Source organism: Eubalaena glacialis, chromosome 17, assembly GCF_028564815.1.
Source record: "Eubalaena glacialis isolate mEubGla1 chromosome 17, mEubGla1.1.hap2.+ XY, whole genome shotgun sequence".
NCBI classification, from domain to species: Eukaryota; Metazoa; Chordata; class Mammalia; order Artiodactyla; family Balaenidae; genus Eubalaena; species Eubalaena glacialis.
The window spans coordinates 1,035,495-1,049,759 of NC_083732.1; the positions used below are offsets into that span (position 1 = coordinate 1,035,495).

At 47.2% G+C, this 14,265-nt stretch overlaps 1 protein-coding gene across 2 annotated transcripts; it reads right to left on the reverse strand.

Annotated features, from left to right (window-relative positions):
* Positions 1-1,119: 1,119 nt before the first annotated feature.
* Positions 1,120-10,614, reverse strand: CLXN (calaxin). 2 transcript variants are annotated; one of them, XM_061172001.1, is made up of 6 exons: positions 10,482-10,614; positions 6,258-6,416; positions 5,426-5,530; positions 4,610-4,761; positions 4,235-4,339; positions 1,120-1,355 (listed from the first exon to the last, which is right to left on the reverse strand). In XM_061172001.1, exons 1-6 carry the CDS (start codon positions 10,537-10,539, stop codon positions 1,296-1,298), a joined length of 639 nt encoding a protein of 212 aa, XP_061027984.1. In that variant the 5' UTR covers positions 10,540-10,614; the 3' UTR covers positions 1,120-1,295. The 2 variants fall into 2 exon arrangements, with proteins under 2 accessions (XP_061027984.1, XP_061027985.1); XM_061172002.1 differs by lacking the exon at positions 6,258-6,416.
* Positions 10,615-14,265: the final 3,651 nt, after the last annotated feature.

The window sequence follows — 14,265 nt, forward strand, 5'->3', positions numbered from 1 at the left end:
ATGATGCAGGCCTGTAAGCCAGCATTCCTACTTCTACAAAGTTACCCCAAGTAAGTGAGCGATGATGCATGTGAAGAGGTTTATCTACAAGGACAGTTTATTTCGGGAATTATTTGTAGCAGCAAAAATGTGGGAACATCCAAATACGAACGGCAGGGAAAGAGCCTCATAAGCCCTTTCTCAAGCTGCCACCTGATGCCCAGGGGCACCTGCTGGAGAGTGGGGGGCAGGGGGAAGGCAGGGCTGTCTTCAGGGCTTCCTGGCCAGTGGGCACAGTGTGACGTGACCCCAGACGAGGGACTGCACAAGGGGAGTCCCAGGTGTGGGGGGAATGCACTGAGGGGCAGGGCAGGGGATGGGGACCAAGAGTGGGGTCCACGTGGAGACACAGGGGAGCCAGACAGAGAGGGAGCTCCGCATCCGCCAGCACGGGAGGCATCCGGCTGACTCCAGAGGGAAGCTGAGAGCTGCACCCAGGCCTCACCCCTCAGATCCAGGGAAGAGCACTTCCCGCCTCTGCCCACCCACAGGTGGGTTCGCCTCCTGGTGTCTCATGGCACTGTCCATCCCTGGTGTTTACCCAGGGCCGCTCTGGGCAGCGGGCTGTGCCCTCAGATGCCTCAAACAGTAACACAGATCGTATGAAAACAGGTTCCGTGTCTCTGAATCTCCCTCAGGGCCCAGCAGAAAGGCGTTTCAATGCTAAATGCCAGAATCATTGTGCTCTGGATGCCATCTTGATTATTTACTGCTCCAAAGGAAATTCAGTAGTTTCAGTGATTTTTTTTTTAACATCTTTATTGGAGTATAACTGCTTTACAATGGTGTGTTAGTTTCTGCTTTATAACAAAGTGAATCAGCTATACATATACATATATCCCTGTGCGATAGGGAGGGTGGGAGGGAGACGCAAGAGTTTCAGTGATTTTTAAACGTGTGCCCAGCATCTCTCTGACGTGAAGAAAATAACTCATGACGATACAGTCTCTCTCTCTGTTCATTTCATTCATACAAACATTTTACGACAGTTGTGTGTCAACAGACAGTCTAGGTGATAACCTGTCTCTGCAGTGTTCACTCGTCTGGCCAAACCCAACCACAGCTAATAAGGAACTCCTTGTCTTCGTCTATCTTACTGGCATCTTACGCCAAAGTTGAATGATATACGTTAGTCAGCCATGACCCCTCTCACCAAACACACAATTCACCATCACCTTCTGAGCTAAGCAGGAAAAATACACAACACGGATGAGCCTCCTTTTCTACTCACTTGAGACAACAAGACATTTAGGAATTCACACCTCATTGAATTCGTTTGGATCTTTGAATACTTGGTCTTCAAATTCTTTCTGGCTCTGTAAAATGAAAGTGCTCAAATTAGTACAGACTTTCAAAAAAATAAACAAAAAATGTTCCTTAGGCCTCCTAACGTCCGAAGAGACAGGCAGTGACTGAGGAGGAGTGGGGTCGGGGACCTGGGAGGGGCTGCGTGTTCACCCGCAGGCGCGGACTCTGCCCCAGCCCAGCGCTGCTTCTGGGCCCACAGGGTGGGCGAGACCACATGGCCTGGCTCCCAGGAGCCCCCGCCATGAGCTTAGGCTCTCGGCCAGAAGCCGGGAGCTCAGCTCACTGCAGTGGGTGCGAGCGCATCGGGGGTCCAGGGGGCTCAGCACGGCGAGGGAGATGTCTCCCGGAGCAGGAGACTCTGGACGGAGAGCTGGGGGTGGGGGAGGGACGAGCTCGAGTAAGACACGAACCCAAGGGCCTACTGCCTGGGCTTTCTCAACAAGGTGGGGGTGACCTTGGCAAGAGCGGTTTCAAGAGGGGCCGGGAAGAAGCGTTGGTCGTGTAGCTCATAAATATGGACAATTCTTCCAAGATGCTTGGCTGTGACAAAACAAGCCTTGGACAGGAAATAGAAGCAGCTGTGGAATTAGGGGAAGTTCTCTCCTTTTCTTCCCTCCCTCCCTTCCCTTTTGTTTGTCAGATGTGACAGGTTTAGGTCTGTTTAAATTCTGATGGGAAGGTTTTAGTAGTGAGGAAGGAGGTTGAAGATGTAGGTAAATGATGGAGTTTCTGAGGAGATGGAAGGACATGGATCCAGGACTCTCCATCAGGCACTTCTGAGATCTATCCACCCATCCATCCATCCGTCCATCCGTCCACCCGTCCGTCCATCCATCCATCCGTCCATCTGTCCACCCGTCCATCCATCCACCCACCCATCCAACCACCCGTCCACCCATCTACCCATGCACCCACCCACATCCATCCACCCACACATCCATCCATCCACCCATCCATCCATCCACCCGTCCATCCGTCCACCCGTCCATCTGTCCACCTGTCCATCCATCCACCCACCCACCCGCCCACCCACCCATCCACCCACCCGTCCACCCGTCCACCCGTCCACCCATCTACCCATGCACCCACCCACACATCCACCTACCCACCCATCCATCCATCCACCCGTCCATCCATCCATCCATCCATCCACTCAACATTTACTAGGGACCCACCATGTGCTACACACTACATGTGAGGAAATATGGTGAAAAACCCCCAAGTTCCTGCCTTAGGGACCTTACATCTACATGTCGAGACAGACAATATGTGAGTAAATATATTCTGTGTGATGATAAGAACTATGAAGAAAAGGAAGCAGGGTCAGGGATGGAGGGGAGGAGAAGTTAAGATGATCAACAGCATCTGAGCAGAGACTGAACGAGGCGAGGTCTGGGGGAAACGTTCTGGACAGAGGTCACGGTGAGCACAAGGGCACCAGGGAGGCAGGGCAGGTGGCCGGGGCGGCTCCAGGGGAAGAGAGGACGGGACACAGCAGGAGACGTGGCTGGAAAGAGAGAAAGGGGCCTTGTGCAGCTTCAGAGCCCACTGGGGAGGGGCTCGAGCAAAAGAGGGGCATGAGAGCCTTTGTGTTTTTAAATATACTGGGTATTGTGGAGCACGGTCAGTAGGGGGACAGCAGTGGAAGCATGACCTGGGCTGGGTGACCGATGACAGCGGCTTGATGGAGGCTGGTGGCCAGCAGACGTGGGAGAAGAGATTATATTCAAGGGTTTATTTTGAAAGAGTAGTGAAAAGTGTTACAACAGAGAGGTTAAGGATGACTCCTAGGGTTTTGACTGAACACCTGAGTGCGTGGGGGTGTCATTTATTGAGTTAGGGAGGACTGGGGGAGGGGCAAGTTTGGGGGGAAAATCAAGAGTTTATTGAGATCATCTACTCCGTATGTTAAGAAGGCAGCTGGAGATACAGACTAGAGATTGGGGTGTGTGGGTATAGGGTAATATTTATATATCACATCACTCCATCTGCCTAAAATCTTCCAACAAATCCTCATGATCTTCAAGACAAAATCCAGCTCCGAGCTCCATGGACTTGGCCCTCTGTGTCTTCCAGCCTCATCATCAGTCTCATGACCCCAGAGGCTCTTCTAATACAGGTTCCTTCGTATTCCCTCCTTCCCTCTCTCATGCATGTCATTCTCTCTGCTTGGGCCCTTCTCCCCCTTGGGCATCTGGCTGACCACTGTGTCCGCAAAGACCCGGGGACACTTCCTTGTCCCTCCAGCCATCCCCCCATCTCCCTGCAGCCGGTTTCCATGCTCCTTCTTGACTACACATAACCCCCCTGAGCTCCAGCACCAGGGCCCTGGTGAACTCGGACAAGTTGCCTAAACCCTCTGGGCCTCGGTTTCCTCGTTTGTAAAATGACGACAATAATACTGCCTACTTCATAAGGTTGTCAGGGGATGGTGTGAAACCACACGGGCATCATAAGGTTGCCAGGGGATGGTGTGAAACCACACGGGCACAGCGCTTTTGGCACGCTGGCAGAGATGGGGCACTGCTCCAGGCACTGACTAGTGTTATAATAACGCTTATCACACTGTTGTGTGATTAGTTTCACGTTGGCTTTTCCCTGCTCTTGAGTGCAGCCCTGGAGCTTTTCATCCGGGATTCTGGCCCACATTATGCTTCAATAATCGTTTCTTACAGGAAAAAACAAGTCAGTGAATGAAAAAGTCGCACCAGGCTACACTAGTACAATGACATGAACCAGCCCCTTTTCCTCGGCGGCCTTTCTCTTTTTAGAAGCTGTTCTCTGTGGGCGAACGCGAGTCATCTGACCACTTGCCAAACCAAGAAGTCCTGGGCTGTGGATCCTACATGACATTTTGGTCACTGCTCTGTGAACGTAGTGCCATTACCTTCGGGTCAGGAAGACACGGTCCAAACGCTTCCAGCAGAAGAGTCTCCTCCCTCACAGCCTGTTCATAGTCTGCGAAGGACAGCTTCCCGTCATGGTCGTGGTCCTGGGGGCGACCGGTCACACCGCAGTTAACATGGAAAACACATCACAAACACACACTGTCTTCTCATGGCCCAGTGTTCACAAAGAAGACGTCAGAAAAGTATGAGGCTAAGTACTGAAATTGAAAGAAACTGTCACATTATGATAAAAGAGCACAGTCCGAGTGCTGTCTTTCACCAGGCAGGAAACTGAGAGTTACTCTAATTTGAATTCTTATGTCTACCCCATATCTGTGGATTTCACAGAGGAAACTCTAAATTACCCATCGTACCATTTTCCTCAGGGTTATTTCCACCAAGTCTTTGATGCCTTCGTCGGGGTCCTCCTCGGACGGCTGCTTCAGGAGGCTATTCTTCAGCATGTGGAACATCTCTTCCTTCGAGATGAAGCCATCGCCGTTCAAGTCAAACACGGCAAAGCAATCTTCAAGAAAGAACCAGTACGAATGTGCTGCGGCCAGGAAGGCAGCCTTGGCTCTGATGGTGTTCAAGGCCCAGGGCTCCAGTGGTGCTTTCATCAAGCCTCGGGCCTCAGTGCAATCAATTCCCCTAATAAATGCCTGATGTCCGCTTCCTGAATATACTCAACAATCCTTAGAAAGTTTCCTACGCTTAGCTGCAAAGAGCAGACCAAGGAAAAACAACTTAACGTTCTCACAGTGAAAACCTTGGAAAACGGATTGAAACGCGCCTCTTCAACAGAGTTCACTGTGATGAATTAGGAATCAACTAAGAATCAGAAACTTGAATCGATGTTTTACGATGACAATTTGAGTATCAAAATATGTAAAACACTTAATACCTTCATACCTAAACGCATGCGTACATGGTCAGCATGTGCGCTACATGCCTGTGCGGTCTTGCTTGGCATGGATTCCGCCTCAGAATTTCTTGATTTGCCTTTTTATTAATTTTTTTCAACCCTTATTATTGACCTGAATTTGCTCCATAAAAGAGGCTGATGGGAATTCACACCAAGCAAACAACAGACAAACCCACCCCCCTGGCTGGGCTGGAGGACATTGATTTACATTCTTTAGATGTGCTTATCATAAAGTACAAACCAATAGGATAAGATGAAGTCTTACATTTCATTTTTTCTTCCAGAGTTCCTCGAAGAAACACTGATAATCCATAAACCCACTCTGATACAGTTATGCAACTATCATTGTCTTTGTCAAACCCTCGGAATACTAAAAAAAAAGAGAGAAGTAAAATACGACACTTGTGCTGCGTTTCTATTCTCAGTGATGGACCCGCACGGGCACTACTCACTTCTGAAATTTAGGCAAAACCTCACGACCCTATGGTCCCATGTTCTCATTTGATAAAGGAGGAAACTAAGATGTCATAACATTGGAAAACTCTTTTACTTAAGCTTTCACATTTTCCCTTCATGCTTTATGGGAACAAGTAAATTCTGAATATCTAAATACATGAATCAACAATGAACATATACACATATCGGTACATTAAATTTGTTGATATATTAACATAAAACACATAATTTTATATTTTGTTACCCAAGAAAAGTACTGCTATTACATGATAGATAAGATTATATCTTAATTTTTATTGGAATACTCTCGATGATGTAAGGAAATTTAAATGTCCTTTTAAAACTATTATTTATTGTTCTATTTACTAAGTAGAAATGTAAATAGTTTTGGTTTTCTGATGTAAAGAAAGGAAACCTAGTTATTCAGGTTGACTCTGTCCTCTTCCTAAATACACAAAAAGAGTGGTCGCTATCTTCTTCCCTACCGTGCTTCCCTATGAATATAAAAATTAAATTTTTATGTTCAAATGGATTTGGGAACACAGAACGTGAAGCTTCCCACCGGGAGTTTGTCCAAACTCCAAACTGTTTTTCCCAGTTATGGCTGGATTTGGCCCGTCTGGACACTGACGTCTGCTCACCTCTGTCCATGATCATGTCGTCCGTCATCCCAAATGTCATGTGCAGGATGTTCCGAAAGGCGTTCCGATCCAGCCCGACGACCACACCCTGCCGCTCTGTCACATCATCCACCAAGTTATAGAAAAGATTGATAAGGCATTTCACTTCAAATTTATTAACTGTGAAAGAATGAAATTGAGATATAACAAAAACGCCTTTTAATCTTTAATGTCCAACTTAAACTTTGCACAAATGAGTTTTGTAGACAAACGACACTGGAATCATCAATGGGCAGCTGTCAACAGGAGACGATCCTGTTTTGAGATTCATGACCCTCAAGTTAACAGAGGATGGTCACTACCCGGAAGTTCCCACTAAAGTAAGGGCAGCAGCCTTCCCTCCAAACAGATGTAAGTGCAGTCACATTTAGAAAAAGGACGATAATATTAGCCAGGTCACCTGAATGCGGATCGTGGGGTCTGATTCTAAGTAACCATGGTGATGTTAAAAATGGTAACTTTCCCCCAGCATTTTGATTATAGGCATTCGTGAGATTTACAGTTTAACTTTTCCCTGGAAACAGATACCAGCCTCCCCCAAACCAGGCAACAACTTTCATCTCACATTAGCCTACATGAAGCCGTGAGCCAGATTTTGGAAATCAGAGTCACCTATTTTCCAATAAAGAAGGATTTAAGCATATTCTAGCACCCAGTAAGGTTCTTGCTGTGAGGGATGGAAATTAACAGGCAGCCATGCAGCAGCACTTTGGAGGAAGGACTTTTTTGTCTAAAGGGTGTGCACACACATGCATGCTTGCATACACACGACTGCGTAGAGGGTGGTGCTGTAAACACTGAGCTAATTGTGTCCCCATCGCTGTCCGAGGTGTGTAGGTGGAAGGATTAGCGTCTGGCATTAAGAACATAAAGGTGAGTTTAAATATGAGGTAAAGGTGGAAGATGGGGAAGATTTTATTTCAAAACAAGACAAAATTAAGGTTGAGTATTTTTAAAAACAAAGGACGGAAGCTGTGTGCATGTAAAGGAAAACAGCCCAAAGAAATGGACAAATCCCACCTCATCTTGCAGGCCAGGATAGGCTTGAAGGCGATTTCCAGTTTGGGGTGTCACAATTTAAGAGGAACATTGAAAACTTTGGAAAACAAATGATTTAGTAAATAAATTGATAAATAGTAGAAAATAATGTAATGGTTATAATTTTAAAAAGAGCCTTTAGTTGCCACAGAAAACAGTATGAATGGTATGTCACTTCTTCAAAAAAAATTACACATAGAAATACTACATAATCCAGTGATTCCACTTCTGGGCATTTGCCCCAAAGGATTGAAAGCAGGGACTCTGATACTTGTACACCATTATTCATAGCAGCAGTAGTCACAACAGCCAGAAGGTGGGAGCAATCCAGGTGTCCATGGGTGGATGAGTGGATGAATAAGATGTGGTCCATCCATACAATGGACTCTGATTCAGCTTTAAAAAGGGAGGAAATTGTGACTCATGCTACAACTTGCCTGACTCTTGACTACGTCATGCTGAGTGAAACAAGCCAGACGAAAAAGGACAAATATTATATGATTTCACTTATATGATGGACCCAGAGTGGTGAAATTCATAGAGACAAAAAGTAGACGGTGGGTGCCAGGGGCTGGGGGAGGGGGAAGTGGGGAGCAACAGTTTAATGGGGACAGAGTTTCAGCTGGAAAGATGAGAAAGTTCTGGAGATGGATGGTGGTGACAGCTGCACAACAATGTGAACGTACTTAGTGCCACTGAGCGGTGCACTTAAAATAATTAAAATGGTAAATTTTATGTTATGTATATTTAACCACAATAAAAAACTCTAAAAATAAAAAGTGATGTTAATGGTTGGGGAAGAAAAACTTGCATGAAGAATGATGCAGTCTGATCACGTATATGAAATGCTAGCTGAGGGGATGTTGATTAGCCATTTTTCCATCTCGGCTGAAACAAAAATGAAAGAGTATTAGCTTAATTTATTCCCCAAAAGATCCAAGATGGGTAATTTTTCCATAGGAAAAATTCTCTTGCTGAAATGTTTCTTATATCATGCCACAACTAAAAGATCCACGTGCCGCAACTAAGACCCAGTGCAGCCAAATAAATAAATAAATACTGAAAAAAAAGAATACAATACTAAATGAAATTAAGGAAATTCGAGAATGGATTTTCATCTTTTTGCATTGGTGTAAGTCTGCTGTACAGATCAGATCTGCAGAATGGTGGATTAACTAGACCACCATTTAAGATAACTTTCTTCTTTGATTCTACAAAATCTATCCATTTCATCTTGGTGGGATTATCACCTGGCAACTAAAAGGAAATCTGACTTTAGAAGAAAGGTCCTCTGTTTAAAGAAACTCAAAATTATTATAATGCCCATGATTAGTCACTATTTCTATAGAATTTAACTAGTAATCATCAAGGTTCTTAAGGCTCACTTTAAAAATTTTATGTAAGCACAAAAATCAAAAGAGTTGACTGGTTTTCTTGCCGTGTTTTCACTTATCTTTTTCTTTTATAAATTTATTTTATTTATTTTAGTTTTGGCTGCGTTGGGTCTTCGTTGCTGTGCGCAGGCTTTCTCTAGTTGCGGCGAGCAGGGGCTACTCTTCGTTGTGGTGCACTGGCTTCTCATTGCAGTGGCTTCTCTTGTTGCGGAGCACGGGCTCTAGGTGCGTGGGCTCTAGGTGCATGGGCTCTAGGTGCGTGGGCTTCAGTAGTCGTGGCGCGAGGGCTCAGTAGTTGTGGCATGCGGGCTCTAGAGTACAGGCTCAGTACTTGTGACGCACGGGCTTAGTTGCTCCGCATGTGGGATCTTCCCGGACCAGGGCTCAAAGCGGTGTCGCCTGAATTGGCAGGCAGATTCTTAACCACTGAGCCACCAGGGAAACCCTCACTTATCTTTTAATATGTTCACAGAATATCTGCAGTACATTGCAAACTCACTTGAACAAGAACTAAATCAAATTCAGTGTTTGTTGTATATAGCAGTTATTGCATTGTTTATTTAAAATGTTTACTAGATGTTTAAGATCTGGCCTTTTCCCAGAAATGAAAGTATTTTAAGAAAAACAACAGGACAAAACTCTCATCAGATTATAATAACCATAATAATATCTTAAATTGTAGGAAGACTTTTTTTAGATGTTTAAGATGCTTATACGCAGCCTAACTTTTATTTCCAGCACCATCCTGACAGGATTTCCTACCACTCATTATATAAGATACTAAGTATGATTAGAAGGCACTAGATCCCATAATCTCTAAAACTACATCAAAACATGTTTGTTCTCTCTTTGCACAGTGGGAGTAGTCTTGGGATTATGGCTTCTAATTTTTTCAAAGGGGCAGTAGTTTTGCAATCAGCACTCAACTTCTAAACTTGCTCATCGGATATCTCCCTCATCTAAGCCATATCCATAGCTTCCTTGCCCAAGCACAGTCTTGTTTTTCAGTCCGAATATAATTCTAAGGTTACCTGTGAAATTCTAGGACCACTTTTCAGAATATGTGTGAGATGGGAGCAGATGTCTTCAATAGGTGTCCATCTTGCCACCTGCCAAGTCCAATCCTTTACTTTGCTGGAAAGTTGGGTCTAGAGTTGGGAACAGATTCTTTACCATGTGTTTAGCTTTGTTGAGCTCCTTGGTTTCCAGGCACATTTCCTTGCTTTGAGATACAGGTTTCTGTGCCACTTCACCGTATCTGTCCTAAGGATGTTCAACCACTGATAACCATTTTCCCTTATAGATCTCTTGGTAATTTCCAAAACTTGGACCTTGCCAGTTGATTTGCTCTAAGAAGAGCTGTTGGTTGGGCTACTTTTCTTGAGTTCGGTGGTTTTTAGTGCTTGTTTTCCCCCTGTGTCTGAAGCTAAATCCACATGTGTCTCCAGGGTATATAAATCACGTTTCTATAACGTAAGGGTAAGTTAAGAGAAGGTTTGAGAAGCAAGTATGTGCATGTGTGCGGGTACAGCACTAGATACCTGGATACCTGGAAATGCGCCGTAAGATCGTGGGCGCCGGGGGTGCCCGCCCCAAGGAGCTGATGCTGGTGTTCCCTTCCAGACTTCTCTTTAGGGTCGGGCGTGGAGAGGGCTCCGACTGCGCTCGGGCTCTGCAGGCGGGACACCAGCACCGGGCAGGACAGGACCTGGCCCAGGAGTCTCTGCACACCCGGCACCTGATTCTTACTTACAATGCTTGCAATTTTTAGTTAAGGAGTCCGTCAGCTTCTGCAGCTTCTTGCGGTTCATGCCGGCCGCTCAGGGAACCGGGCCGCAGCCCGTGTCCAGGGGGGCGGCTGCCTGGACCCTCGCGAGCCCTGGGCCTGGGGCTGCCGGCGAGTCTCCGCTGTGCGCGTGCGCGGTCCTAACAGGAGACGTGGCCATGGCAACGGCTTGGCGGCCGCCGATTGGCTGCCGGGCTGGGGCGGGCGTGGTCCTAACAGGCGGCGTGGCCATGGCAACGCCTGGGCGGCAGCTGATTGGCTCCCGGGCCGGCACTGTCTCACTGGGAGGGCCGGCCAGGCGCGCTGGGACCGCGTTCCGACTGTGACGTCGGCGGGTGACCCTCCAGGTGTGGCTGGCTCGAGTTCACAGCCCCTTTAATGAGATGCACCGTGAGTACTCAGGGCTGAATTCTGTGGGGATGTCTTGGGTGGTGAGCGCGACACCAGGGAGGCGTCAGGTCCTCAGGGAGGTCTGGGAACCCGGGGGTTGCAGGAGTGAGCACGTGTGGTCCAGACGACGGCTTTGCGGGTGCGGGAGGGTGAGGGGCTCGCTCTCAGGTTGCCAGCCCTTTTGCCAGGAGGGAGTCTGCCACAGGATATCTTCAAGTTTTTGGTGATGTTACTGAGAGCAAGAGGCGCTTGGACTAGTTCCCCGCCCCCCCCATTCATTCTTGAGGTGGGGCTGGAGGCTGTCCGTGGAGTCTGGGGAGAGCCCCTGGCAACTTTTAAGCTGGTTAAAGAGGCAACCTCCCAAATAAAGACGAGCTGACAGCTGACACTAGCTCTGGGGTACAGCCTGACCTTGCTTTTCTGGAAAATATCCCAGTAAAGCGGATCTTCTACTTATTTGAAAGACAGGTTCTTTGACTGCAAACAAAGGCTAGTCCTTACATCTTTACTATGAGAGGACTTTCTGCTCTTAACACAGATGAAACACCCTCTTTGAATTAAGACAGCGATAACATGGGTTAGCTCAGCCAGGAGCAAAAAACCTACAATATTCTCCAACATGTCACTTGTTTCGCTTCAGAAGGCAAAATGCTTTTGAATACAAATTATTCTATAGTGTGTGTACTGTCGTTGTTAAACTGAAAGCAGAAAAATTCTGCCAGCCATATGTAACAACCCCACATGAGGTCTCTGATTCTCTTTCCTTGCTTCATTTGTTTGTTGAATGGAGGACTGGGGTGCTGTTTGAATCCAGGGTCGAGGATGCCTGGGGAAGGCAGGCAGGCACTGTATTATGCTGAAGCAAATTCCCTGAGAACTGTTAACTAATATGAAGTGATAGTGATTGTGAGATTGCAACAGTTAACGGTTAAGTGGTATTCCTGTTCGTGCCCTCGTCCGGCAGGTGCGGCGTTTCTACTAGGACTGTAGGGAACAAATGGGGATGGATATATTCTGATACACGCACTGCGAGACCTTAGTGATTTGTCAGATGCCAGAGCTGTGGCAAATATTTAGTCCAGAGCGATTGTTGGGGTGCTTGTTATAAAGACAAGCAGCCAAAAGCGTGGCTGTCAGGGGTTAGGACGAGGAGCCACGGGCCGCTCCCGCCCCTACCAGGTGTGCTGAACTGACTCCCTGCTGGTGTGTCTGGGGGGCAGCCTCCACGGGTGGGAGCACCTCGCTGGGTGAGTTCAGGCATCTGGGCAGACCTCATGTGCTGGAAGCTTCTCGAGCACCTTTGGGGAGCAAATCCGTTCTTCCTTCATAAGCTTCAGGCCTGGGCCCCACCATCTGTGTTCCCTTAAAGGGGAAAAGCTAATGGAAGGGCAGTGCCACAGAAGGCTGATTAGGAGTCAGATCTGTTCTAGCAGCAGAGATCCTGCACCTGCCGAGAAACGTTGTTGACGTGTCCTACTCCCAGCTCCCCTTCCTCCAGGTCTTTCTTCTATGTTATTCTTTTAGCCAAAACTTTACAAATTCACCATAGCATCTCTCTCGTGTCTCTGAGAGCATTGTGGAACTGGCCTCACCATACGGTCTTGCAAACCTTTCTCAGGGAAAGCAGATATTTACTAGGGGCGTCTTTTGTCCACATACTGGCAAACCTCAGAGCGTTCTCTACATTCTTGTGACATTCTGAACTTAATATTTTTAGACCTTAGAACGAGCTGTGGGCCTGATAGAGTCTGCTGAGTGCATCTCAGAGCCGGTTGTAATTTCTGTCCATAGGTTTAGTTGCTTGTGTGGAGGAGATGCAGCATTGCGTCCCAAGGGCTTTTTCCAAGAGAGACAATTAGGCCTGAACAGTTACCTCATATCAAATCAATCAGTAATAGAATAATCAAAAACTGGGCTGAATTTGTGCTGTGCATGAAGTGATCATAGAACTTTCCCGAGTTCAAGCAGCTTTGAGATGGATGCTTTTGTGAATACAAAAGTACGTTAAAGTGACTATGAAAGCTATAAATGCTTCCTTTAATTTTGTGTGCAAACAGTTTTCTCTTAGACTCACAATTAATTGGAATTTTGCCATAATAAAGAGCTTGGACATCGAATTGATGAAAGTGTTTCCCTCAATGTGGACCTTTTATGATGGAGGCGTTTGGAAGCTGTGGGAAATGACATCACAGAATTGATTTTCAAGTGTATTACAAATCTATTATGAAATTACTTTAATGAAAGGAAAATATAAAGGTTAGTTATCTGCATAATTTATATTCATTTGTACCAGTTTTATGCTGTAGGGCGAGTAACGAGAAATTCTGTGGGGACTTTAGCCAACCTTTCGGGCAGGTGACCCTCCTCTGGTCTCTCACTGCTTTCTCTCCCCTGTGCTGCTCCCCCAGCCCCTCTGACAGCACGGGGCCGTCTCCCTCCAGGACCCCTGCCAGTCCTTCACCCCATCCCCTGAGGCGCCTCTTCAGAGAGGTGAGTGAATCCCTCATGCCTCTGTCCTTCTTTGCCTCGGGACTGCCCTTCCAGCGCTTGCCACGATGAGTGATGACTCTCTTTCTCTCATCTCTCCTCCCCACTGGACTGTGAATTACATGATCCCTCGCTCCCCGTATTTGTGTCTGTTTTTATCTCTGAATCCCTTTGTCTGTCACCTGTCTGTCATCCTTCTGCGTTTCCCAGCACAGGCCATGCTCCATGGTCCACACTCAGGGAGAGGAGTCGCCTGAGCGGGAGGAGCCCAGAGCCCCTTCCTCCGCAGCCCCCGTCCTGGAGACCCCTGTGAATGCACAGCAGGGCCTTTAAAGGGCTGGGGAGTGACGAAGAAATTTAACGAATATACACACCAAACACTCACTGCTGTTAACACATCTCTAGGTAATTTTTGGGAACCTTAAGCAAGTGACTGGTGGGGAAGGCAGATACCCGAGGACTACTGAGGTTGGGGCCCTCACGTCTTACATATGCTTCTGATGCTGGAAACTACGGAGTGGCCTGTGATTAGTAATTACTGTGACAGCAATAATCAGTCAGCAGGTTGAGTAAGGGAGCTGACCCTCCAAGCCTCATGGAACTGCCCACAGTGTCCTGAGGAACCCACTGGGCTCCCTCCTGTGGCCTGCTGGGTCCCGGGCCCAGAGCCTGGCCCTGGCCACTGTGCTGTCTGAATCACCCCCCAGGGACGTGGGACCTGCCCAGGGCTCCCTTGCACCCAGTCCTCACCAGCACTCAGGACTGCCAGCCTTCTTAAGTTTGGTCATTAGTGGGTGTATAGTGCAGACTCCTTGTGATTTTCATTTGCATTTCCCTATGACTACTGAATTGAATTTCTTTTTAATATTAGGTT

Bases quoted from the DNA above. Each gene is read 5' to 3' on its own strand.
- CLXN (XM_061172001.1), bottom strand. From the start codon at position 10,539: ATGAACCGCAAGAAGCTGCAGAAGCTGACGGACTCCTTAACTAAAAAT. The intron at 6,417-10,481 runs GTAAGTAAGAAT...ATTCTTTCACAG, and splicing joins AACTAAAAATTGCAAGCATT to TTAATAAATTTGAAGTGAAA. The intron at 4,340-4,609 runs GTACGATGGGTA...GGTCGCCCCCAG, and splicing joins AAATAACCCTGAGGAAAATG to GACCACGACCATGACGGGAA.